General features: G+C 41.6%; 1 protein-coding gene across 4 annotated transcripts in view; it reads right to left on the reverse strand.

Moving 5' to 3' along the window:
- The window catches only part of LOC137387045 (oocyte zinc finger protein XlCOF6-like), a 226,755-nt gene that overhangs the window by 172,716 nt on the left and 31,765 nt on the right, over positions 1–22,274 (reverse strand). Inside the window, exon 5 of one of the 4 annotated variants that reach the window (XM_068073330.1) lies at positions 17,592–19,424. The exons of the other annotated variants lie outside the window; for them this stretch is intronic. Coding sequence (XP_067929431.1) covers positions 18,418–19,424 — 1,007 coding nt within the window. The 3' untranslated portion in view covers positions 17,592–18,417. Of the gene's footprint in view, positions 1–17,591; positions 19,425–22,274 lie in introns of those variants that run through there. 4 annotated transcript variants of the gene reach the window in all.

Raw genomic sequence — 22,274 nt, forward strand, 5'->3', positions numbered from 1 at the left:
TGGACTCTACTGTAAAATTTGTACCTTTCAAATTCCTCACAAACTCTGGATGCTAAATTTTTTGTGAAAGCTTCTTTCACTGGTGTTATTTTTTAGCATTCTCAGCAGATAGGTTAAATGTACGAAAGAGTTCTTGTCCCTGTGCTCCAAGCAGTGTGAGCAATGTCGCTACTTGTATTTCTTCGTCTTTAGTAAATTTTTTTGAAGCTGTCATATAGAGGTCAAATTGCTGTAGCCATGCTGACCAGTTGCGACTTGACTCACTTGGATTGCCAGTAGACTGTTGTACAATAAAATTGCCTGGAGGTCTTACGCCTCCTTCAGCCATGTCACACTTGTAATAAATTGGTTGCAATCCTATGATCCTACTCCTGACACCATGTCAAATAGTATAGACCTATTGAGTAGTGCTTGAAATAATGTAATTATTGTGTGTTGTTCACAGTCTGAGAGTTAACGCATAACTGAGGCAAAACGACAGAATGGCTTAGATAGCTATAAAATTAACATTAAGCTGTTTATGCCTACAGTGCTCTGACTTTCATAAAAAGCCTTAAAGCCTTGAAATCATATAATTGCAGTTACGTGCAAATATCCTACATGACTAATAAGACTACATGTCACTCAGTCCATTCAAACTTAGCTGTTTTACTGGTTAGCTTTGTCAGTGGTCGGGCTTTGTTGGCAAAGTCATGGACATACTGACGATAGTAACCAACAGTCCCAAGAAAAGATTGTAGCTCGGTCACATTCTTCGGAGATGGCCAAGTAGCAACAGCAGATATTTTCTTTGGATCAGTTGCTACACCATTACTACTAACTATATGTCCCAAATATGCCACTTCTTCTTTAAAGAGATGGCATTTGGATGGCTTAAGCTTGAGCTTGGCCGACCAAAGCCGAGATAGGACCTCTTCAAGGTTGAGGTAATGTTCTTCGAAGCTGTTACCCATGACTGTAACATTGTCTAGATATAGCAGCAATGTTTTTCAATGCAGTCCATGTAACACTTGCTCCATCATTCGTTGAAATGTTGCCGGAGCTGCCGTCAAACCAAATGGCAAGACTTTCCATCTTCACAGGCCTTCTCTAGTGCAAAATGCCGACTTGTCTTTAACATCTTCATCTAATGGAATTTGCCAATAGCCGCTCATGAGATCCGGTGTGGAGAAGAGTTTGCTGCCAGCTAAGGCCTCCAAGCTTTCATCTATACGAGGCAGGAGGTGAGCATCGCGAACTGTAATAGCATTTAATCTGCGATAGGCAATGCAGAACCTCATGCTGCCATCTTTCTTTTTCACGAGTACAACAGCTTTCTTTTTTCGCTTCAAAATGCCGAACAAAAAGCACATTACGCGACAAACATCAAGTATCACTGAAGATAGCATTACCCTTAGCGACATCAACAGTAAACTTGATCTAACAAAAGAATGGATGGAGGATAAATTTAACGGCATATGTCAACATCTGGATCGTATTGGTAATCGTGTCACCGTCCTGGAAGATGAACAAAGGCAGCAAGCTAAAGCCTTGACGTACTATGGCGAAGAGATTGAAAGCATTAAAAAATCATTGTGCGACTTGCAGAAAGATTACTCTGACCTGCAACCATCTACTAGCTCGTTGACAAAGCTTTCTAAATCCATTCAACTCATAGAACAAGAAAAATTCAACAAATCACTTATTCTAGACGGAATTCCAGTAACAAATAAGGAAAATCTTCACGCTATTATTGAGAAACTTTCTGACAGCCTTGACCTTAGCTATAATGAACAAGACATTGACGGAATTTTCCGAACCAAACAGTCTGGTGAAAATCCTAAGAGAGCAATTATTATAAAATTCAACAAGATGTCTGCAAGAGATGCGTTCTATGATGGAAGAAAGAGTATGGTAAAAAAATCAATTACTACGAAGTCCCTGGGATATGAAAACTCAGACAAAATCTTCATCAATGAACAGCTGCCTAAAACAACACAGGAGCTGTTTTATAAAGTCAGATGTAAAAAAAGAGACTTAAATTATAAATATGCTTGGACCTATCATGGAAACATTTTCATGCGTAAAGAAAAAACTTCAGAAGCAATCAAGATTTCTTCCGACAAAGACCTGATAGACTTGAACTAATCATTTCCATAATTTAATGTGGTTTTTCTATTACTAGCGCAACTATACCAGGCTTCGACGATACACCTGATTTACTAAATATTCATCATAGCGCTTTGATCAAACCTAATGCATTGAAGAGCATAGTACTAAAAAACTCTATAAACATTCTGCATATAAACATTCGCAGCATTCATAACAAGTTTTCTGAATTTGAACTTTTTTTGGCTCATCTGAATGTTAACTTTTCTCTTATCGTTATATCAGAATCTTGGCTTGGTGAACATTCATATATTAACAAATTTATTTTAAAAAATTATCGATTGCTTTGCAGTTCACGGCCAAATGAAGGAGGTGGAGGAGTTTGCGTGTATGTGGCAGATGGTTTTGAGGCTAGAGTTTTGGCGGCTACACTGGCTGGGGCGGAAGCGGTGTTCGCGTCGGTGCATTCTTCGGGGCGCCGGATTTTCTCGGTGTTGGCAGTCTACAGGGCGCCCTCGGGCGCTCTGCCGTCTTTTCTGGAGGATCTCGGAGCTTTGATCCCCACATTACCACCGGACACAATAATTGTAGGTGACATTAATATCGATCTCGGTCCCGAAAATATTCTTGACATAAACTCATTCAATTATGAAAACTTGTTAACATCATATGGCTTTTGCAACACAATTTTAACTGCGACAAGACTAGGTAGTACCAAAAATAGCCTTATAGACCACATAGCAACTAACCGGGTTGACTCTAACATAAACTCTGCAACAATAGATTTTAATATTTCTGACCATCAACCAGTTTTTGCATCAATTGAGTTTAAAATCAAAATTCCCAAGCGTTCAAATTTATCCATTTTCATTATTGACTATGATCAGCTAGCAATCAAGCTTGCTGAACAAGATTGGCGGGCGATAATGGATTGCTCTGATGTTAACAAAAGCTTTGAATCCTTTTCTTTGTCGTTCCAAAATTTAATAAAAATAACTGGGAAGAAAAAATTAATTTCCACAAATCAGAAAAAGCTCAACTTTTTAAAACCTTGGATGAATCACCATCTACTTAAACAGATAAATAAGCGAAGAAAATTGCACATTAAATGCAAAAAAGAACCTTTCAATACTTCGCTCCACACCTCTTACCACAGTTTCAGAAATTTAGTCACAAATGAAATTAAAACTGCGAAGACTAAATTCTATAAAAAAGAATTTGATAAATGTAAAAATAATCAAAACGAAAAGTGGAAATTCATAAACAGATTATTAAATAGAGACTCTAAAAATTCAGATAGCCCAACGAGCATAAACAAAGATGGAAAACTCCTAACAGACTCGCAAGATATAGCTGAGACCTTAAATGATCATTTCGTAAATGTTGGTAATAAACTGGCCAATGAGTTGCCACTTTCCGATATTCACTTTTCTAAATTTATGGACAACTGTGTAAATGATATTGATTTTAGCTTCCAGATAATTGACCCCCACCAAACACTGCAAATAATTGATTCTTTCAGTCTTCCTAAAGCAACCGGCTATGATAGAATTTCTCTCCGTGCAATAAAAGAAAATAAACTAGTCCTAATTCCAGTTTTAACACATCTTATAAATCTTGTTATACAACAATCTAATTTCCCAAATTGTTTAAAAATAGCTCGCGTGACTCCATTATTTAAAAAAGGAAATAGAACAGATCCATCTAATTACCGGCCCATTTCCATTCTTCCTGCTTTATCAAAAATTTTAGAGAAATGTTTGTCTTTGCAAATACGGGATTTTTTAGAAACCAATAACATCTTGTCGCCTAAACAATTTGGTTTTAGAAAAGGTAAAAGCACCACTACAGCAATAAACAGTCTAATGGAATTTTTATATACTAATTTAGATCAAAGTAATATAACTCAGGGCGTATTTTTGGATTTTTCAAAGGCATTCGATACGATTAATCACAAAATTTTAATTGACAAACTTTTTTACTACAATTTTAGTGTAAAGTCTTCCTCTCTTATTCAAAGTTATCTCCAAAATAGATTTCAATTTACCAAAACAGATACTGATTGTTCGCAAATGAGGGCAATTACGATTGGTGTCCCACAAGGATCAATTTTAGGACCCCTCTTATTTTTAATTTTTATAAATGACTTAGTAAATGCTGCACCTGCTTTGGATTGTATTTTATTCGCAGATGACACCAATATATTTTCAACAGATAATTCTAAACTCCAAGAGGAATTAAATATTATTAATGAATGGTGCCTATCAAACAGACTCATTTTAAACAACAGTAAAACATTTCAAGTAGTTTTCAAAAATCCGTCTAAAAACACTCAAAATTATAATCTAAGCCTTTCTTTAAACAATTCTCAACTACAAATCAAAGATTCGACTCAATTTTTAGGTATCACGCTAGACAACAACTTGACTTTTAAAAAACACATCCAAAGTCTCATCAAAAAACTTAATTACATATTACTAATATTTCGTTTCATTCGCCCCTACCTAGACAAATCAACCATGATCAATTTGTACTACAGTTTTTTCTATTCTCTTTTAATTTATGGAATCGAGTTTTGGGGCCACGGCAACAAAACTGATTTAAACAAACTTTTAATCATGCAAAAAAAGGCAATCAGAATAATACTCAATTTTAAACCAAATCAAACAGTTTCCAAAAATTTTAAAATTTTAAAAATAATGCCAATTGAAATTTTATTCCAGTATCGCCTGCTAATGTTTTTAACAAATTCTTTCCCCATGGAAGAGTTGCAAGATTTTATGATAGATCATTGTCAAGATACCCGTTTAAAAAGTAAAAATCAATTAAAGTTGAAAAAGTGTTTGTCTTCTAAGGGACAGAGATCGATATTTTTTAGTGCAATGAAATTATATAATAAATTTTTGAGTGATTGTGCGGGCTCTGCTCCGGGTCAGCTGAAGGCGAAGTTGGTAGAGCGCCTGTGGGCGTCCTGGGACTGTCCTTCCTGACTCTGGTGCTCCGGAGTGTGCGCTTATCGCTGATTCTGTTTCTTTTCCTACTGCTTGCTGGGGCTGCCTTGACTCTAGCCTCTGGCTATCTGGCATGTCCTATTGCTACTCTGTGTATTTTTTTACTCATATTGTCATGTTATTATTACGCAATAAAAATCAAATCAAATCAAAATCAAAAAAACAGGAGAGCTCTATGCTCTATATGCAGGCTCAATAAGACCTTGCTTTGACAACTCGTGAACTTGCTTGCTGACCTCGGCTTCTTTCTCCACCCCTAAACGTCTTGGAGCCTGTTTAATTGGCTTTGATGTCACCTTAACAGGGATAGAATGTTTCATTAAAGAAGTCAGTCCTTGATCAGAGTCACCTTTTGAAAAGACATCACTGAAGCTATGCAACAACTTGGCAATCGCTTTGCGTTGCGAAAGCTGAAAACATGCCTCAGTTGCCTCTTCATATAGGCTCTCCAAGTGAGATGGAATAGCAAGGATATTTTCATTTGAGACACGCTTCCTGTGGTTCCCATCCATCATATGAACAGATGAATTGACAATCTGTCCCTTCTCCAAGCTGACGCACTGCCCTATAATAGATCCAGCATTAAGGTGACATACTTGCATTGCAGGATTAATGCATCTAACAAAAAAATTCCTTTCCTTACTCCATGTACTCACACTAGCAGCAATAGCTATGCCATGCTTAGCCGCAACCCCTGTGTCTTCTATGATGCCAACAGGGGAACAAATGTTATTTAACAACCAACACCAAACCAACTGTTTGGATCTAGCAGGAATAGATTCATTAGCGATTACCTGTACCCTACTAACAAAATCTATACCACGTTGGTTGGTGCATCTAAGGTGTTTACCATTCATCACAAAAGTACAGTCTAAACAACTAAGCAATTATGGCTTACTAAAAAGGGCATTCCAAGTATAGCATCTGGTTCAATATCTGCAACAACAAAGTACAATTTTATTAGTTCTGACCTTAATCTGCCAGCTAATTTTATCTGTCCATAAAATTTCAAACCAGATCCATCTGCCAGAGTGCCTGCAGTGTGTTCAAACGCAAGCAATCCATCAAGAAACTTACGTGGCAGCCTATCAAACATTCTCCTTGCCAGCAAGTTGAGGGTACATTCACTGTCTACTAAATAGTGTACTGAACAGCCCTTTACTTTTCCTAGAATATAGCGTGCAGAAGCAGTGGCTGCAAAATTTATACAAGGATGCTCTGCATCAACCCTAGTACTGCAATTAAATTGACCTACCGGAGGGTTCGCAGCTTCTCCAGAGCAATGAAGAAGCAAGGGAAGCAAATCAGGTTTCCTAATGATTGGTTTTAATTGTGACAACTCACCAGGACTGTCTGCTTGGCTCGCCCTTGTTTCTCTCCTGCCCTACTTACTTGGCCTTCCGTAACGGGTATCTGACACTGGTCCATCCACGTTACCCGTAATCTTAGGATTGAACCTTGCTAGTTTTCCAGATTACGGTTTGTGGAAGGTGGTGGTCTTTTCTTCCGTACTGTACAACTCTGCATCAGATGGGAAGAGTCTCCACATATGGAGCAACGTCTGGCTCTATGAGACTTGACATTGGTTGTGTCAACACTTCTTTGCTCTAGAGCAGCAATCCGGGCAGACTGATCTTTGATCAGCTTTGTCTATTTTTCCAGTTCTAATGACATGGAGAATAGAGCCTCAGCCAGATCCATTTCTGAGTTGTCTTCTGCAGCTTTGCCACTAGTACCGCTTGGATTATCTATTTGGGTAACTCTTGGATGATTTCTAGTTTTTGAGGGTAGTACTGGTTGACGCCCAGCAATTTCATAATGTTTTGCTGCGGTAATGGCTTTCTCCAGATTTAAAGCCTTGACCAGCAGCAGGTGCCGCCGAAGTGCAGGGTCATCCACGGCTCGCTGGAAGTGCTCTAAGGCCTTCTCATTCTCAACAGCACACCCAAGACCACCATAGGCTAACTTTGACCGCCTTTCTACTCTTTTACCCAATGATAGGTAATCTTCTCCTACTTGTCAGTGTAAATAGTGCAGCTGTTCTCTTGCTTCAGATGCAGACAGTCCGAACATCTGTAGCAGCTTCCTATTTACTTCAGCAACCGTTTCAGCTCTTTCACAGTCTTTGGCTGTTTGCTATAAGCAGGATCTTAGTTGTATGAGTGCGATTCGATCATCCCCATCGGCTCACGTCACAAATTTCAGTAAATTGTTGTATAAATAAGTTAACATCTTCATGCCCATCAAAGTGTGATAACCTGAGATTCACTCGACCACTGAGTGTAGAGTTTGGAACCTCAGCCTTCTTATTACAGACTTGGTCCAGTTGTCTTTTGAGTGTGCGCAACAACTTTTGGGTAAACCAACAGCTATCTTCTCTGAAGTAGGCTCGACTAACCTGGTTGACTGCAGCTGCTCTGTTGGTCGGGGAGCGGAGACAGTAAAATGTGCCAAATTGTGGAGTCCTTCTGCTGCTGAAGAAAATATGCGACTTCTGGCAGCCTGTCTGTCCTGCAGTTCCAACACATATTTCTGGTACATATCGTCAATGAAGGCTGCCCCACCAACGTGTACTGATGTATCGGAGTGCATGACTTGCTTTGGCTGTTTCTCATCAGTATCAGTAAATGGATTAGTCGCGTTCAAGATTGGGTTACTGATTGGCAGAAATGGATTAGTAGACACTCTGGAGTCTCCGCCTTGAGCCATCTTTTTTTTCCGGTGAGCTGTTTAACAATTACTAAGTTGTGCGTACAGCTAAACTTACAGTAGCAACAGGATTACGGATAACCCACTGCTGCCACCAATGTTGTGGAGGTCAGCGCTGACTAGCCACTTGCAAGTGGGTTCTGGGTACAAGTTGTCTTACACCAAATGAGTAATAGCTCTCATGCACAACTGTAATTGTTGCAAACAAAGTGTCTGGTGAATGATGGATTTTATTCACACAAGCTCTATAAACTTGAAAGATAAAACAATTAGATACAATTCACTACAATCAAGCGTAATGCTGAAAGGAGTTACAAATAATAAATACTCAAAACAGTTACACTTGTAAATTTAAGAATGTTAAGCAACATTATATATGTTACCAAAGATATACAAAGCTGCACAAATGTAGGTTAATGTTACCGCACTGTTCTTAATGTAGATTAGGTACGTAACTCTCAGTCTTTAGTTCTGTCGTTCGTAGTCTGTATCACTAGCTCTGTGCTCTTTGTTCTCCGTCTTAACACTGAAGCACCTTTGGTTATATAGCAAGGGCTGAGTGTTAACCAACGGGCTTTCCACGCAAGCTGGCTTTTAAATTATAGGGCTAAGCTGATTATAGGGCTTGCTTATGGCAATTAAAGCAGCTCAGCTTAGTAAATCCATCACAATATTAATTATTAGTTTACTATTTATTAATAAATATACAAATCTCGGTTCGATGCGGTTCATAATGCCCATATGGGTAAACCGAAGTAACAAATGAAGATTCGGTTTCATTCAGTTTTCAGGAGAAAACAACTCTGAAATTGAATGCATAGTGCAGGTAGACATCGAACAGCTCTACTAATACTTGACCTATGGGGCCACGAACTGGTGGTAAAACTGCATCGGCAGGTGTTCATTGAAACACTCAATTGCAAAGTAACTCAACTTGCAAACCATTCAAATTCTGTGAATCATGCGAATTATGTGAGTCATGGAAACATAGTGATAGTTATTCGACATAGTACATACGATACAACTGCCTAGATTGCGCTATTATTGATCTTTTTTTTTCAGACAATATGGTTACAAATAGTTTTTTGTTAATAATAACAATTTTTTTTAATTTTAGGGTTATAAAACTCGTAGATTCAAATTTACTAATGTTGGAAAATTCAAATAAAACTTATGAAACAAAATATATACATAAACATTGTAAAAGATTAAGCAAGCAGATTAAATTCAGAAAAGCAAAATTTTGTCAAACTTTCTCAACTCAACAACATTAGGCATACATGTGTAAGAAATGCATCGGTAGAATATATTAGACATGCAATAGCACAAAACATCAATATTGGTTCATACACAAAATGTCAGAAGACAAGTCCTAATAAATTTGATAATTGATGAAGGAAATATGAGGCGATATTCGACAATGAATCATTATAAGTGCAATGAGCTGAGATATCAAGTCAACAGAAAAGATATCAGCTACAAACGCACAGACAAGCTGTGCAGAGAAGAAAGGCGACTTTTATACAAGAGTTTCAACATGAGATATTGTACTATGTTTGTCTGACAGAACGGAGAGAGAGTGTCGAGGCTTTTCCTACGGAGATAATACAAATTTCCGTATGAAAAGAATTAGCTTTGACCACGATATGGAAATTAAACCTTACGGAAAACTGAAAATGGATGTTCAAGAAAACACGAAAGTGCATCGTTTCATAGAGGTAATAGAATTCATATTTTCAAATAACACGACATTTAGCGTGTGCATAGGGCTATCTGGTATATGATGGCATCTTGATAAATATGTCTTGTATAGCTCAGTAGTAGGGCACGTAGATTAAAAACTTCCATTTGCAATCTCCGTTAGTTCAAACTCATTAGAACATGGAAAATGAATTTCAAGATTTAAATAGCTACAGCTAGACATACCGACGGACGAACGACAAACTTTGAGAAATATATATTATTGTGGTGGATGGCATCTCCTTGCATTTAGCCAAATCAAGCCGATGCACAGCCAAGCCATCCCGAGCCAAGCCAGAGCTGGACCGACTCAAGACCGAACCAAGCTGGACCGAGTCGTGCCGAGTCTAACTAAGCAGAACAAGGGCGGTATTAAGCAGCTATATAAGCGCGAACAATTGCATAGCAGTGCAGAGCTGTTCTCGGCCTGTTCATTGCCTGTTATTTGATTATTTGTTGTAAACTTTGATGAACTAACCAGAAATATATGTATTGTACTCATGCACGAGTTTTGTACTAGTGGAAGAAAGTGAAGGTCGCACAAACCTTTACACTGGTGGCAGCAGTGGGATCGGTAACGATCTCAAGAACTCTACCTCAGGACTCGCATCTAGATCACTGAATTCTGAATGAGCTGGGCTGCCTGAAAAACGGCGAAACCGCTCCTACTGGAAGAACTTTCTGGCAACAGGGAGAAACCCAGAGAGAGTTGTGGAAAGCCCTACAGGATTGGACCCGGTAGATGCACTGCTCTGGCAGCAGAAACCTACTGAATGCTTTGGCAGGACTTATCTGAGGAAGCAGCAAGCTCCTACTAGAAGAACTTCCTACTAGAAGAAACTCAGGAAGAGCTGTGGAAAGCCTGCAATTTGGACCCAGTAGATGCACTGCTCCAGGAGCAGAGACCTACTGAGGGCTCCGACAGGAGGCTCCTCAGTACTCAGTACTCTACAGTACTGAGGGCTTCTCAGGCAAGTCCTGTCGGACTAGCCTGAGGAAGCGGAGTGCGCCTACTGGAAGAACTTACTATGAGAAGAAACCTAGAAAGAAACCAGCAGCCGCGGACACAGTAAAGGCACTGCTCTGGGAAAAAAGCAGAAACCTACTGGAAGCCAGACATGGCCAACAGGAGAGCCAGGAGCGCTGACCTGGGACCCGACCGACTGGTCGAGGCACTAGAGCGGGTGTTACTGATGCCAACCTGAAACGCAATCCGAAACCAAACGAAAGACGTAACCCGAAATGCAGGAGGGTGACTCCTAAATTCCCTCCGCTCCAGACACTGAGAACCATCCCTACTAGACCGGACAGTCAGAAGCCTGCCTTAAAAGCGGCAAAGCTGACCCCTTTCGTGCCTTGGGGGTGGCAATAACGGGAGCAGCAGAATTGCTCCGGATGTGGGATGGTCCAAGGTACTGACCTCGCCCCCACCACGGAAAGGAAGCCTTCCAGGCCTCACAGAGGATGTCCTAGAAGATACCACTAGGGCGCAAGCCCTCAGCCGACCCCACTCCACCAGCTATTTCCTCTCAGAAAAAATGGAGGAGCGGCCCATCTAGTTCCTGTTGGACACCGGATGCACCACCAATCTGATCAAAAAACAAATATTTGATCAATTGCCAGGAGCCGTGTGGGACCGACTTGAGGAGAGTGACAGCCACGGACTATTGGCTGACAGGACAAGGCTCCCCTTTTATGGGATAATTTGTCTGATTATTTGATCGAAGGATGTGAAGACGGAGGAAGTCTTTGTAGTTAGCCGACTGAGCGAAGATGCCATACTTGGAATGCCGAGAGGCAGGTCCAGGATCTGCTCAAACGAGGGCTCGTCGAGCCAGCTGGAGGAGCTTGGAGCTCCCCCGTGGTGTTGGTCCGGAAGAAGGATGGGAAGTGGCACTTCTGGATTGACTACCGGCGTCTCAACGCCGTCACGGAACAGGACGCCTACCCGCTACCCAGGATCGACGACAGTCTGGACGCCCTGTCCGGCAGTCACTATTTTAGCACGCTCGACATGGTGAGCGAGTATTAGCAGGTACCCCTAGATGCAGAGGCGCAGGAGAAATCGGCTTTCTCGACACAGTCCGAACTGTGGAAATGGAAGGTGTTGCCTTTTGGACTGACGTCTGCCCCTGCCACCTTCCAAAGACTCATTGAATGTGTTCAGCATGGCCTCCACTGGAGAGCGCTGCTGCTATATTCGGATGATATTATCGTCATCGCCTCAGATTTTGATACGCATCTACATTGGCTGGAGGAGGTCTTCCAGAGCCTCCACAAGGCCAGACAATTGAAGCCCTCCAAGTGCGAGCTATTGCATTCCCAGGTCCGCTACCTGGGTCACATAGTAAGCCAAGACGGAGTCTTTACAGACCCCATCAAGGTGGAGGCAGTCGCAAAGTGACCGAGTCTGCGCGAAGTGAGGGAACTCTAAAGATTCCTTGAGACGGTCAGCTACTATTGGCAATTTAACCCAGAGTTCACCACTAAAGCGCACCCCTTGCACCCACTGACTGCAAAAGGAGAGCCTTGGAGATGGATGGAGGGAGAAAAGGCCACTTTCAACACGCTGAAGGAGAGCATCAGCACCATCTTGGGCTATCCGGATCCTCGAAGGCAGTACATCCTGGACACGAACGCCAGCGAATGTGGAGTGGGGGCCGTGTTGTCCCAAGTACAGGAGGGCTGCGGGAGGGTCATTGCCTACTAAAGCAAGACCCTCAGCCCGTCAGAACGCAATTACTGCGTCACTCGACGAGAGCTACTTGCAGTAGTGAAGGCGGTCAAGCACTTCTAGCCATATCTGTATGGCCAGGAGTTCCTCCTTTGGACAGACCACGCGTCACTCTGGTGGCTTTGCCGGAGGAGGGAACCTTCAAACAACGTAGCAGAGTGGCTTGAGATCTTGGCGGAGTTCCGCTACATCCTGGAGCACCGGTCAGGGACTCGCCACGGGAATGAAGATGGATTGAGCAGGCAAACCTGTGAGGACTGCCGGCAATGCGCTAGCATTGAACAGAGAGATAGGGGCCCTTCACGGAAGGAGTTGGCAAGGGAACAAGGGTCATTAGCTGCGTGGGTACTGACCAGTTGCCTGGATAGGACTCCCGCCCTCGATAGAGCGGGATCGACCCTGGGCAAGATTGCATAACTTGGCGGCCGGCCTGCAACCAACACGGGACTCCTGCCCAAACAGTGGCAAGATTGAACCTGGGTGCCGGAGATTCCGCCGAGGGGCTATCAGCCCAACCAGGAGTGATAGGACCAAAGGGCGAACTGGCAAGGACACAGGCTACTGGACAGGAACCAGTGGCCATCATGTACCGTGCCATCGTCACAGGAGAGGGGGTGCCAGCAGAACATCTAAAGGTCGGGAGCAGAGAGCTGGACATCCTACATCGCATGCTGGGCTCTCTGCGCATACGACAGGTTGGCATGCGAGAAAGCACAGTGTGGCAAACGCACGCCCTGGCTCACTCTGGGGTGGGTAGGATGACAGGTCGCCTCCAACTGACATGGTACTGGCCCGGACTGACGTCCACAGTCAGACGGCTTGTCAAGAGTTGCGAGGTGTGCCAGGCCACAAAGCATTTAGGGACAAAGGTGGCCGAAGGAAAAAGGAGGCTCTACGCAGGATGACCCTGGCAGAAGGTGGCCATGGATCTGGTAGGGCCATTTCCTGTCATGCCAAGGGGAACAAGTGGGTGCTGGTTCTCACCAACAACTTCACCCGGTGGCAAAACACATTGGCACTACCTGACGCCACGGCCCCGGTGGTCGCCAATGCACTGGATGAGCGGGCCTTCTGCTACCTGAGATTGCCCGAGAAGATTTACACGGAATAGGGGGCACAGTTCGAGGGCCAACTGATGACCGAACTGTGCCAACTCTGAAACATAAGGAAGACCCACACGACTCCGTATCATCAGAAAAACCGGGGACTCAGAGACTCCTTGAGGACGCTGCTCCTGGCTCGGGGACAGACCAAGTGGGACTTACTGCTCCCCTAGCTGATGAGGGCATACAGAGGCACCCCCTCCCCTTCCCGGTTGAAGAAACGGCCAACATGCTAGTGTTGGGACGGGAGCTGAGGTTGCCAGACCAGCTGGAAAGCCACCACCCACCAACCGAGTTTTTTCCTGCCCACGAGCACGCTCTAGAGGTGCAACGGAGACTGCAGACAGTGCACGAGGCACAAATGGAGGTTCGGCAAATAGACAGGGAAGAGACACCGCTGTACGCCCAAGGCGACTGGGTATGGCTCACAAACAAACGCTGAAGACGGGAAAAAAATCCGAAGCTGCAGGCGAAGTTCTTGGGACCATATCAGGTCCTGAAGGCCTGGGGGAACCACACACATCTGGTGGAACGGCAGGGCCAGTCTTCCATACAGAGTGAAAGAAAGCTAAAACCCTATCTTGCTTGTCAAGAGAGGTTGGGACAGGCCCCAGCCACTTTGGAGCCAAGGAGGGGTCCTAACATGATCGGAGCTCGACCCAGCAGGCCGGAGAGAAGGCAGGAAGAGGTCAGGGTAGATCCTGTACCATTAATGCCACCCCCTAGCTGGGAAAAGTTGCTAATGGAAGCTGCAAAAGATCAAGAGCAGGAGATAACTCCGGGAGAAAATCCAGCCAGACTGGAGAAAAAAGGAAGTCAAGGACGCCCTCCAAGTTCTAAGCACATCAATCTGGCCACACGGAAGAAAGTTCCGGGAGAACTGAAATCAAACTCAGTAGAGACCAAAGAGACCACAACATCAGATTCCATCAGCCCCACAAACCAATCAACTCCGGGTGGCACAATCCGAGGCTGGCCCGAACAATTAGAAAGCCGGAACGATTCAGAGATGGTGAATGCTACTCTATGGAATTAATGGAAAATGGTCCGGAGGTCGCGCAGGAAGGAGGTAAAACGGTTCTCACGATAGCAACCAAGGATTTCTTATCAAAGCACTCATTTTCCTTGGACAACATCAGAGTGCTGGAAAAGATAGAGAGCAAAGGCAACACATCTCTACAGGATTTACTGACTTTGGTCACAATGAGCTTGGAAGAAGCTGGAGAAGGATTGAGTAGACCAACACCGGCAAACGTGGTGGCCTACAAAGGGAGTAATACGGAGAAGGACATGGCACGACGGCCGGATTCTGCCGTGTTGGAAATTACTGAGGAGGGAGTAGAGGCGCTGCTGGATGCCACTCTAACAGAGGACAGTGTGGAGGAGCTGCACAATGAGGCCATACAAGAATCAGTGGAAGAAGAATGCCTGGTGACTGCTGTGCTCACGAAGAGGAGATGGCTCAGCCCCCCCCCCCTTCGCCAGAGTTGTCTTTTTCTCCACCGGCTGTTATCGTGAGAGAGAGCACATCGTGAGGCAGCCGGAGCCGGAGCCAGAGAAAGTCAGGCCGTGGACAAAGGCCATCGTAAGGACTATCAAGTACTTGTCTTACCGGACTGTAGAACCAGCGGAAGAGCAGGTGAGAGATGGGAGTAGCTGGATCTGCCAGTTTACAACCACCACCCGGAGGATCCGATTTCATGTGCTGCAACACTACACCATGTTTGTGTGCCCCTGCGATTGGCAGCACGTGTCAAGGGACCAGATGTTGCTGCACCACGCGACTCACCAGCAAGGATGAGTGGAGCCGGTGGTGTATTTGGTGGACCAAGACTCCTGGGAGCAGTTCTGCCAGGATAACATGAAGGACTCCCTGACGATGGCTGCTTGCACACCCACTACCAGAAGAAGGAGGCGCCGCAGCCCCCTGAGAGGAGCACAGCAGGCCAGGACACCACTGTGCCCCCCAGCTTGGGTCTGCCCAGTTTCGACCAGGAGGAGCAAGACAACTGTGGAGCCCGCCGGGTCACGCACGCTGGCCGAGATACTAAAACGGACTCCAGCCAGCCAGGTCGTCTTACAGGCGCAGCGCAGCTGGGCCCAGTTGTTAGCGCAGGACACCCAGGGGTGGACGAAGGCTGCCGAGACCATGCAGACGATCCTACGGCAGGGAAACCAGAAGGGCTAGGAACGCCAGTTATTATTGGAGGAGATAGAGCACCTCCGCCACGGAGCCCACTAGCATGAGGCTCTGGCCAAACTAGTACTCCCTCAGGATGTGAATTGGAAACCGTAGTCGCCAATGGGAGAGTGTGCGGTGGATGGCGTCCCCTTGCATTTAACCAAACCAAGCCGATGCACAGCCAAGCCATCCCGAGTCGAGCCAAGCCACAGCCAAGCCAGAGCCGTACCGACTCAAGACCGAGCCGAACTGGATCGAGCCGAACCGCGCCATGCCGAGTCTAATCAAGCAGAACAAGGGCAGGGTTTAGCAGCTATATAAGCCGGAACAATTGCATAGCAGAGCAGAGCTGTTCTGGGCCGGGTCATTGCCTGTTACTTGATTCTTTATTGTACACCTTGATGAACTAAGCAAAAATATATGTATTGTACTCATGCACGAGTCTTGTGCTAGTGGAGGAAAGTGAAGGTCGCACAAACATTTACATTATATAGATAACTAGAGGTAAAATAGGTTTTATCAGTAAGTGAGAAATGCATGATAGTTTGTTGGGTTTGATGTACTTACTGTATAGCTGCACTTATTATGTACATTTGCTTTGCAGTTTTACAGTCAACGGAATAAACATATACACACCTTCTAAGCATCAGTCAATTTCAATTGGCAATCCATACAAGACGTAACATCGAGTTTTAAGAATGAGAAATCTGCTGCGACCTAGATTTGAACTCACATCCCCAGTCCTGCGCACACCCATTTATCCAATCCACCACACTGTCCAATTTGCTATACCATGGAATAAATTCGGCACATACTTAGAATACAAGCCAATCTTTCATGGCTCCATATTAAACATTGCAGCTCGCTTCATTTGTAAAGCCACATTAGAAGAGAAATCCGCAAAGCCTTACCAGAAGAAAAATGCATGCCCATATAAGTGAAGAAAAATGCATAAACTCATCTAGCCAAAAGACTATTGCAATCAGTATAAATCTGTAATAGGCACTGCAACCGGTATGGTATGAATTACACAGATATAAACACAGTACACATAAATAGTGCAATTCACAGAAATAAACAAATACCTTGATTTAACAGTTAGAATGGTAAATATTAGTGTTGAATATGTTGTTTAAAAGTAAATTTTCTAAACAAAACCCTTTTTTATCATCGATGCAACGCCGAACATCCGGCTAGCCCTTATATAAATATAATGCTGTGTGAGCCAACTACTTCAATCTTAGCTACTTGATGGCTTGAAAGACCTGAGATTACAAGGCTGACCGTAGAACAGTCTAGCAGTTTGCAACACAAAAACTGTCAATTAAAAAGGTGACAACAATATCTAACCAACTATGACTTTGCTATTTTAGTAAATAAAATAAAGGTCAAAACAATTGCATGCTAACTTATCATCCAAGTGTTTTTAAAACTCTCTGCATTATCTTGTTGTTTATCTGATATTACAATTGCCAGCTAATAATAGTCACTCAACTGAAGATAGCTCAAGATTTATGAAGCACCAATAATAACTATGGATGTATGGTAGATGACATGCCACGGCACAAACAATTCCACCCATTCTCAACAGACAAGGCAACAGACAATCCATTTGCTGATTTAAACTAATTTGTAATATCCCAGTAGCCAGAAGCGGAACTCCATAGATTATGTTTGGCTGAAAGTTGTGGGATTTTATTAGCTAAGACTCTGAGACAAACTAAAAAAGATGCTGTAATTGGCTAATACATGAAATTTGATACAATGAAAAAGGTTAATCACTCTGCTTGAAACCTCTATGTCTAATAAAAAACCTCAGCGAATAATAGAAAATGGTGAATTTTAGATCCAAATTTGGAAGAATATCTTGTCAAAAAGCCTTACAATACACCCACAAGTCAAATAACAGAAGCAAATAGCTCAGAAATTAACTCACTGCATGCAGCGCTAGACTTTGGCACCAAACGGCCTGGTGGGCTCATAACTTGTATCAATAAAAGATGATTGATTAAAGGTTGCACGCATCGATAATTAAATTTATTCATTTAAATTTATCATTTTTTATGCACAGCAAAATACAGTAAATAGAGCGAATAAATGAAACCCAATACAAGTCTATGCATAACGAGCAAATTGATTTGTAAACCATAACATTTGTTGTCAACAGAAACTAAGTTGAAAGATACTAAAGCTGAAATAGTTCATACACGCCCATGTATAGACTAGAAGCATATGTAAAACACATTAAGAAATGGTCATATTCACAACATCAATATGGAAACTTACGGAGACAGAATATCAAGCTATGCACCTCGACTATTATACATGACAGTGAGAATGAGTTTAATGCAAAAATGACAACTAATTTAATCAGTAAGCTTTATCATTAGCTTTTTACATTCCATCAGCCTAGGTGGTCCCATCCACTCAGTGTGCAGGTTAAATGTTATGATTATTAAACTGTGCATGTAGTCAAATTCACTAAAGTTGAAAAGCTTGGAATAAAACTTGGGCAAAATATACCTCTAAACATTAAAAAATTGAGCTAGCAAATTAAATTTATAAATTTGAAAATTTGTAAGCTCAAGCTTTAGGCACCCACGAAGTGCATAGGTAGAACATATCAGATATACAATATACATAATTTATTATCATGCAAAATGTAAGAATAAAAGTCCTAATAAATTCAATAATTGATAAAAGAAACATGAGGAGATATTCCACAGTGAATCATTATAAGTGCAATGAGCTGAGATATCAAGTCACTAGAATAAATATAAGCTACAAGCTGACAGGCAAGCTAATGAACAAATAAAAGGCTACTTTTATACAAAAAATTCAATAGTACTGCTATTTCACAGGCTGTTTAATGCTGGAGTCTATCAAGTTTCCGCCTGTATGAGTTTTCATATGTCTCTGTAGATTACCACTTCGTGCAGAGCTATAATCACACTGAGTACATGCGTAGGGTTTCTCTCCTGTATGAGTTTTTATATGTCTCTGTAGATTACCACTCTGCACACACTTATAGTCACATTGAGTACATGCGTAGGGTTTCTGTCCTGTATGAGTTTTCATATGTGTCTGTAGATTACAACGATGCACACACCTATAGTCACACTGAGTACATGCATAGGGTTTCCCCCCTGTATGAGTTTTCATATGTGTCTGTAGACTGCCACTATGTGCACACCTATAGTCACAATGAGTACATGCATAGGGTTTCTCCTTTGTATGAGTTTTCATATGTCTCTGTAGATTACCACGATGCGCACACCTATAGTCACACTGAGTACATGCGTAGAGTTTCTCCCCTGTATGAGTTTTCATATGTGTCTGTAGATTTCCACTATGCACACACCTATAGCCACACTGAGTACATGCGTAGGGTTTCTCCCCTGTATGAGTTTTCATATGTGTCTGTAGACTGCCACTATGTACACACCTATAGTCAAAATGAGTACATGCATAGGGTTTCTCCCCTGTATGAGTTTTCACGTGTCTCTGTAGAATACCACTCTGCACACACCTATAGTCACACTGAGTACATGCATAGGGTTTCTCCATTGTATGAGTTTTCATATGTCTCTGTAGATCACCCCTATCTGCTGACCTATAGTCACACTGAGTACATGCATAGAGTTCCTCCCTTGTATGAGTTTTGATATGTTTCTGTAGATCACCACTTCGTGCAGACCTATAAGCACACTGAGTACATGCATAGGGTTTTTCAGTACTGGATGCGTGAGACGTACAGGTATTAGTCGATTGATGATTGAAGGTAGAGATGAAGTCGCATTCTTCACATTTCAGAGTTGCTGTTATATCTCTTGCATACTTCATACAATCCAGAGAATCTGCAATAGTAGGATAATATTGATAGAATACATTCTTGAAAATATTCTGACCAATATTCAAATTGAATGAATAACCTTTTGACAAAACTTGGTGAAGCAGAGTGATAAGTATAACAGCAATGAGGCCCGATTTAGTTACCAAGTTTAATGGAAAGTAATATAAGTTGCATTATAAAAACCTTCATAATATTTCCAGCAAAATACATAAGATTTGGCATACAAAACTTGGCATTGCAACAAAAGGCTGTTATACAATATATAAAGCTATACATTATAAGCTCAACCAATCAAAAAGCACAAAAACACGGTGTCAGCTGAGTCACATGCATGACTACCAGTGAGTTGAATTAAAGGTTGACTTGCAACAAAATTCACATTACAGTTATTTGGTATCAAAAGGTTCACCATGTCTTACTCTGCTGTGTTGTAGGTGGAAAATATGTGGAAATGTGATTACAAGCTCTTAAAAGCTCAAAAACGAAAAGCCGCCGTAGATTGGAATTTCTTTATTTCTCTGACGTAGTCAGAGAAATAAAGAGGGTTACCGTGTTTTTGTCAGATCAGAGCAGTATAGGCTGGGTTTGTAACAATGTTTAGAAGCAGAAGGAACCGCCTAATGGACTACTATTATGAGTTAAAAGAAAATGCTACCAAAAATAACAAGTGCCGCTCAGAAAATAAGTAATACAACTTGGTATTTCTAAGTGGTATTTCCTATTCAGACCTAAAGAAACCTACAGTGACATTAGTGGCTCAGAAGCAGCAGAAAGAGGAGCCCTACTCCTTTTGATTGGAGCAAAATGTAAGCTACCCAATATATGTTAGAAACTGCCAAACATTAAGTCTTTTGAAAAACCAAATGAATTATTGACCTCATGTTTATTAAGTCTTGTAAAGGCTGCTGACATTATACATAGTAGTGACAATTGACCAGAATGCATCAGCAGACCAAAAGTGTAAAGTTGCTACTCTGTAATGTCATTTGAGATTGTTAGAAAGTATAAATTACATAAACATTTTTTAAAAGTTACCATGTTGTTGTACAATTTACGTTTAGAATAAGAAATGGGAATGTGAATTTTTGTTCAATAATCATTTTTCTACTGTGTATCTACTGCAGCATTCAGTTGATTTTCATGATTATCGTCACTATTAACAGACTGTAAGTTCACTACAGCCATAATCTTAAAAAGAAAAACTTGACCGTGCTGCTCTTGCTGTAAGAAAAGAAAACGATAACTTTTCATTTGATTTTTCTACTGATCTATTATCTTATCTATGATTATTTTTATGATTAATATAATAATCATAATGCATATTATACAAAATAGTAATATAACTGTGTATAGAATAAATGATGTAACTAATATAATTTGTAGAAAGTGATAGCAGAATGTTGCGAAATAATATATGCGTGTAATTATTTTATTTTAAAACTAATCTACACGTCAGAGGGACTGGTTCGGAATTCTCAGAGCAATGATTGTTAGGCCCAATTTGATTGTTCTATACTTCCAGGGATTAAACCAATTAAAACGCCGTGATTGTTATAGGAGAGCACATTAGTTGGCTTAATTGACCAATGGCACACAATTCGATTTCATACGTCATTTATTGATGATTACCAAAACAGTTATGTTTTTTGGTAGACCTGTGTTTGGCTGGCTATATCTCAGCTTCTGGTTGGTCAATCTCCTTGATTCTTTTTTTAGAACAGCAGTCAACACCTCAAGATAAATAATAAAGCATACTAATATTAAGCTTTCTCTATTCTTTAACAAATATACTTGACGCATTTAATAAAACTATGTCTATTGTCCTTATACGTCTATTTCATTATCATTGTAATGCTGTCACTTTGAGCAATGATATCTCAAAACCTAGCCTAAAGATCAGTTTAATTTTTTAACCTTAGCTCGAAGGGGTACACATCATCCTCCTATGAACATGACAAGCCTGTTGGTTGCCTGTGATAGTTGAAAAATGCTGCAAAAAGTGTTCGTGCCATTTGGTGGGAAATTTGAGTCCCATGATCAGATCATGACTAGATGATTAAACCAGCCGAAATGAAACTGAAAAGTAGCGAGCAGCTAGATTTTAAACGGACTTTCCGGTAGAACCTGAAGTGTTTGTCATAAACTAGTGCTACTAGAAGTGCTACTATATTGAACCTTTTATTGGTCTTTCGATTCAAAAACAGTGTGTCAAAACATAACCACGTCGAGTTGAATACGTCATCAAAATAAGAAATTCCAACCTACGGCTATTATTTTTCAACTGTTTGTGTTGAGCTTTTAAGAGCTTGTAATCACATTTTCACACATTTTGTACACTACAACACAGCAGAGTCAGACATGGTGAACATTTTGATACCAAATATATGTAATGTAAATGTTGTTGCAAGTCAACCTTTAAGCAATGATATTTTATTTTCCGAAAATATTATATTGCGACCTCAATCTCTCCTGAAGCACTACTTGATTGGACAATATCAATGTAACTTTTCAAGCAAAAGCATTTGCACTCAGCGTTTCATTGAATAGCCAGAGTGTAAAAAGAAATATTCATACATTGAACATGGAATGACTTCAATGCTGCTGCATTAATTAAATTTCCTTGGAAGTTTGTATTGGAGCCATTTTTTGCAAAGATAAATTGCCTAGGCTAGAAAATTTTTTATACTGGAAGTTACATTACATTTAATGTTTCAATACCAAAAAATTGACTTCTTATGCTAGCTAAGTTGAATATAAAATGCGAAAAGTCATGTTTTACAAGTAAATGCTAAAGTGGTTGTCTTTATAGGCTGGGTTTGTAACAACGTTTTGAAGCGGAAGGAACCGCCTAATG

Source organism: Watersipora subatra, chromosome 2, assembly GCF_963576615.1.
Source record: "Watersipora subatra chromosome 2, tzWatSuba1.1, whole genome shotgun sequence".
NCBI lineage: Eukaryota > Metazoa > Bryozoa > Gymnolaemata > Cheilostomatida > Watersiporidae > Watersipora > Watersipora subatra.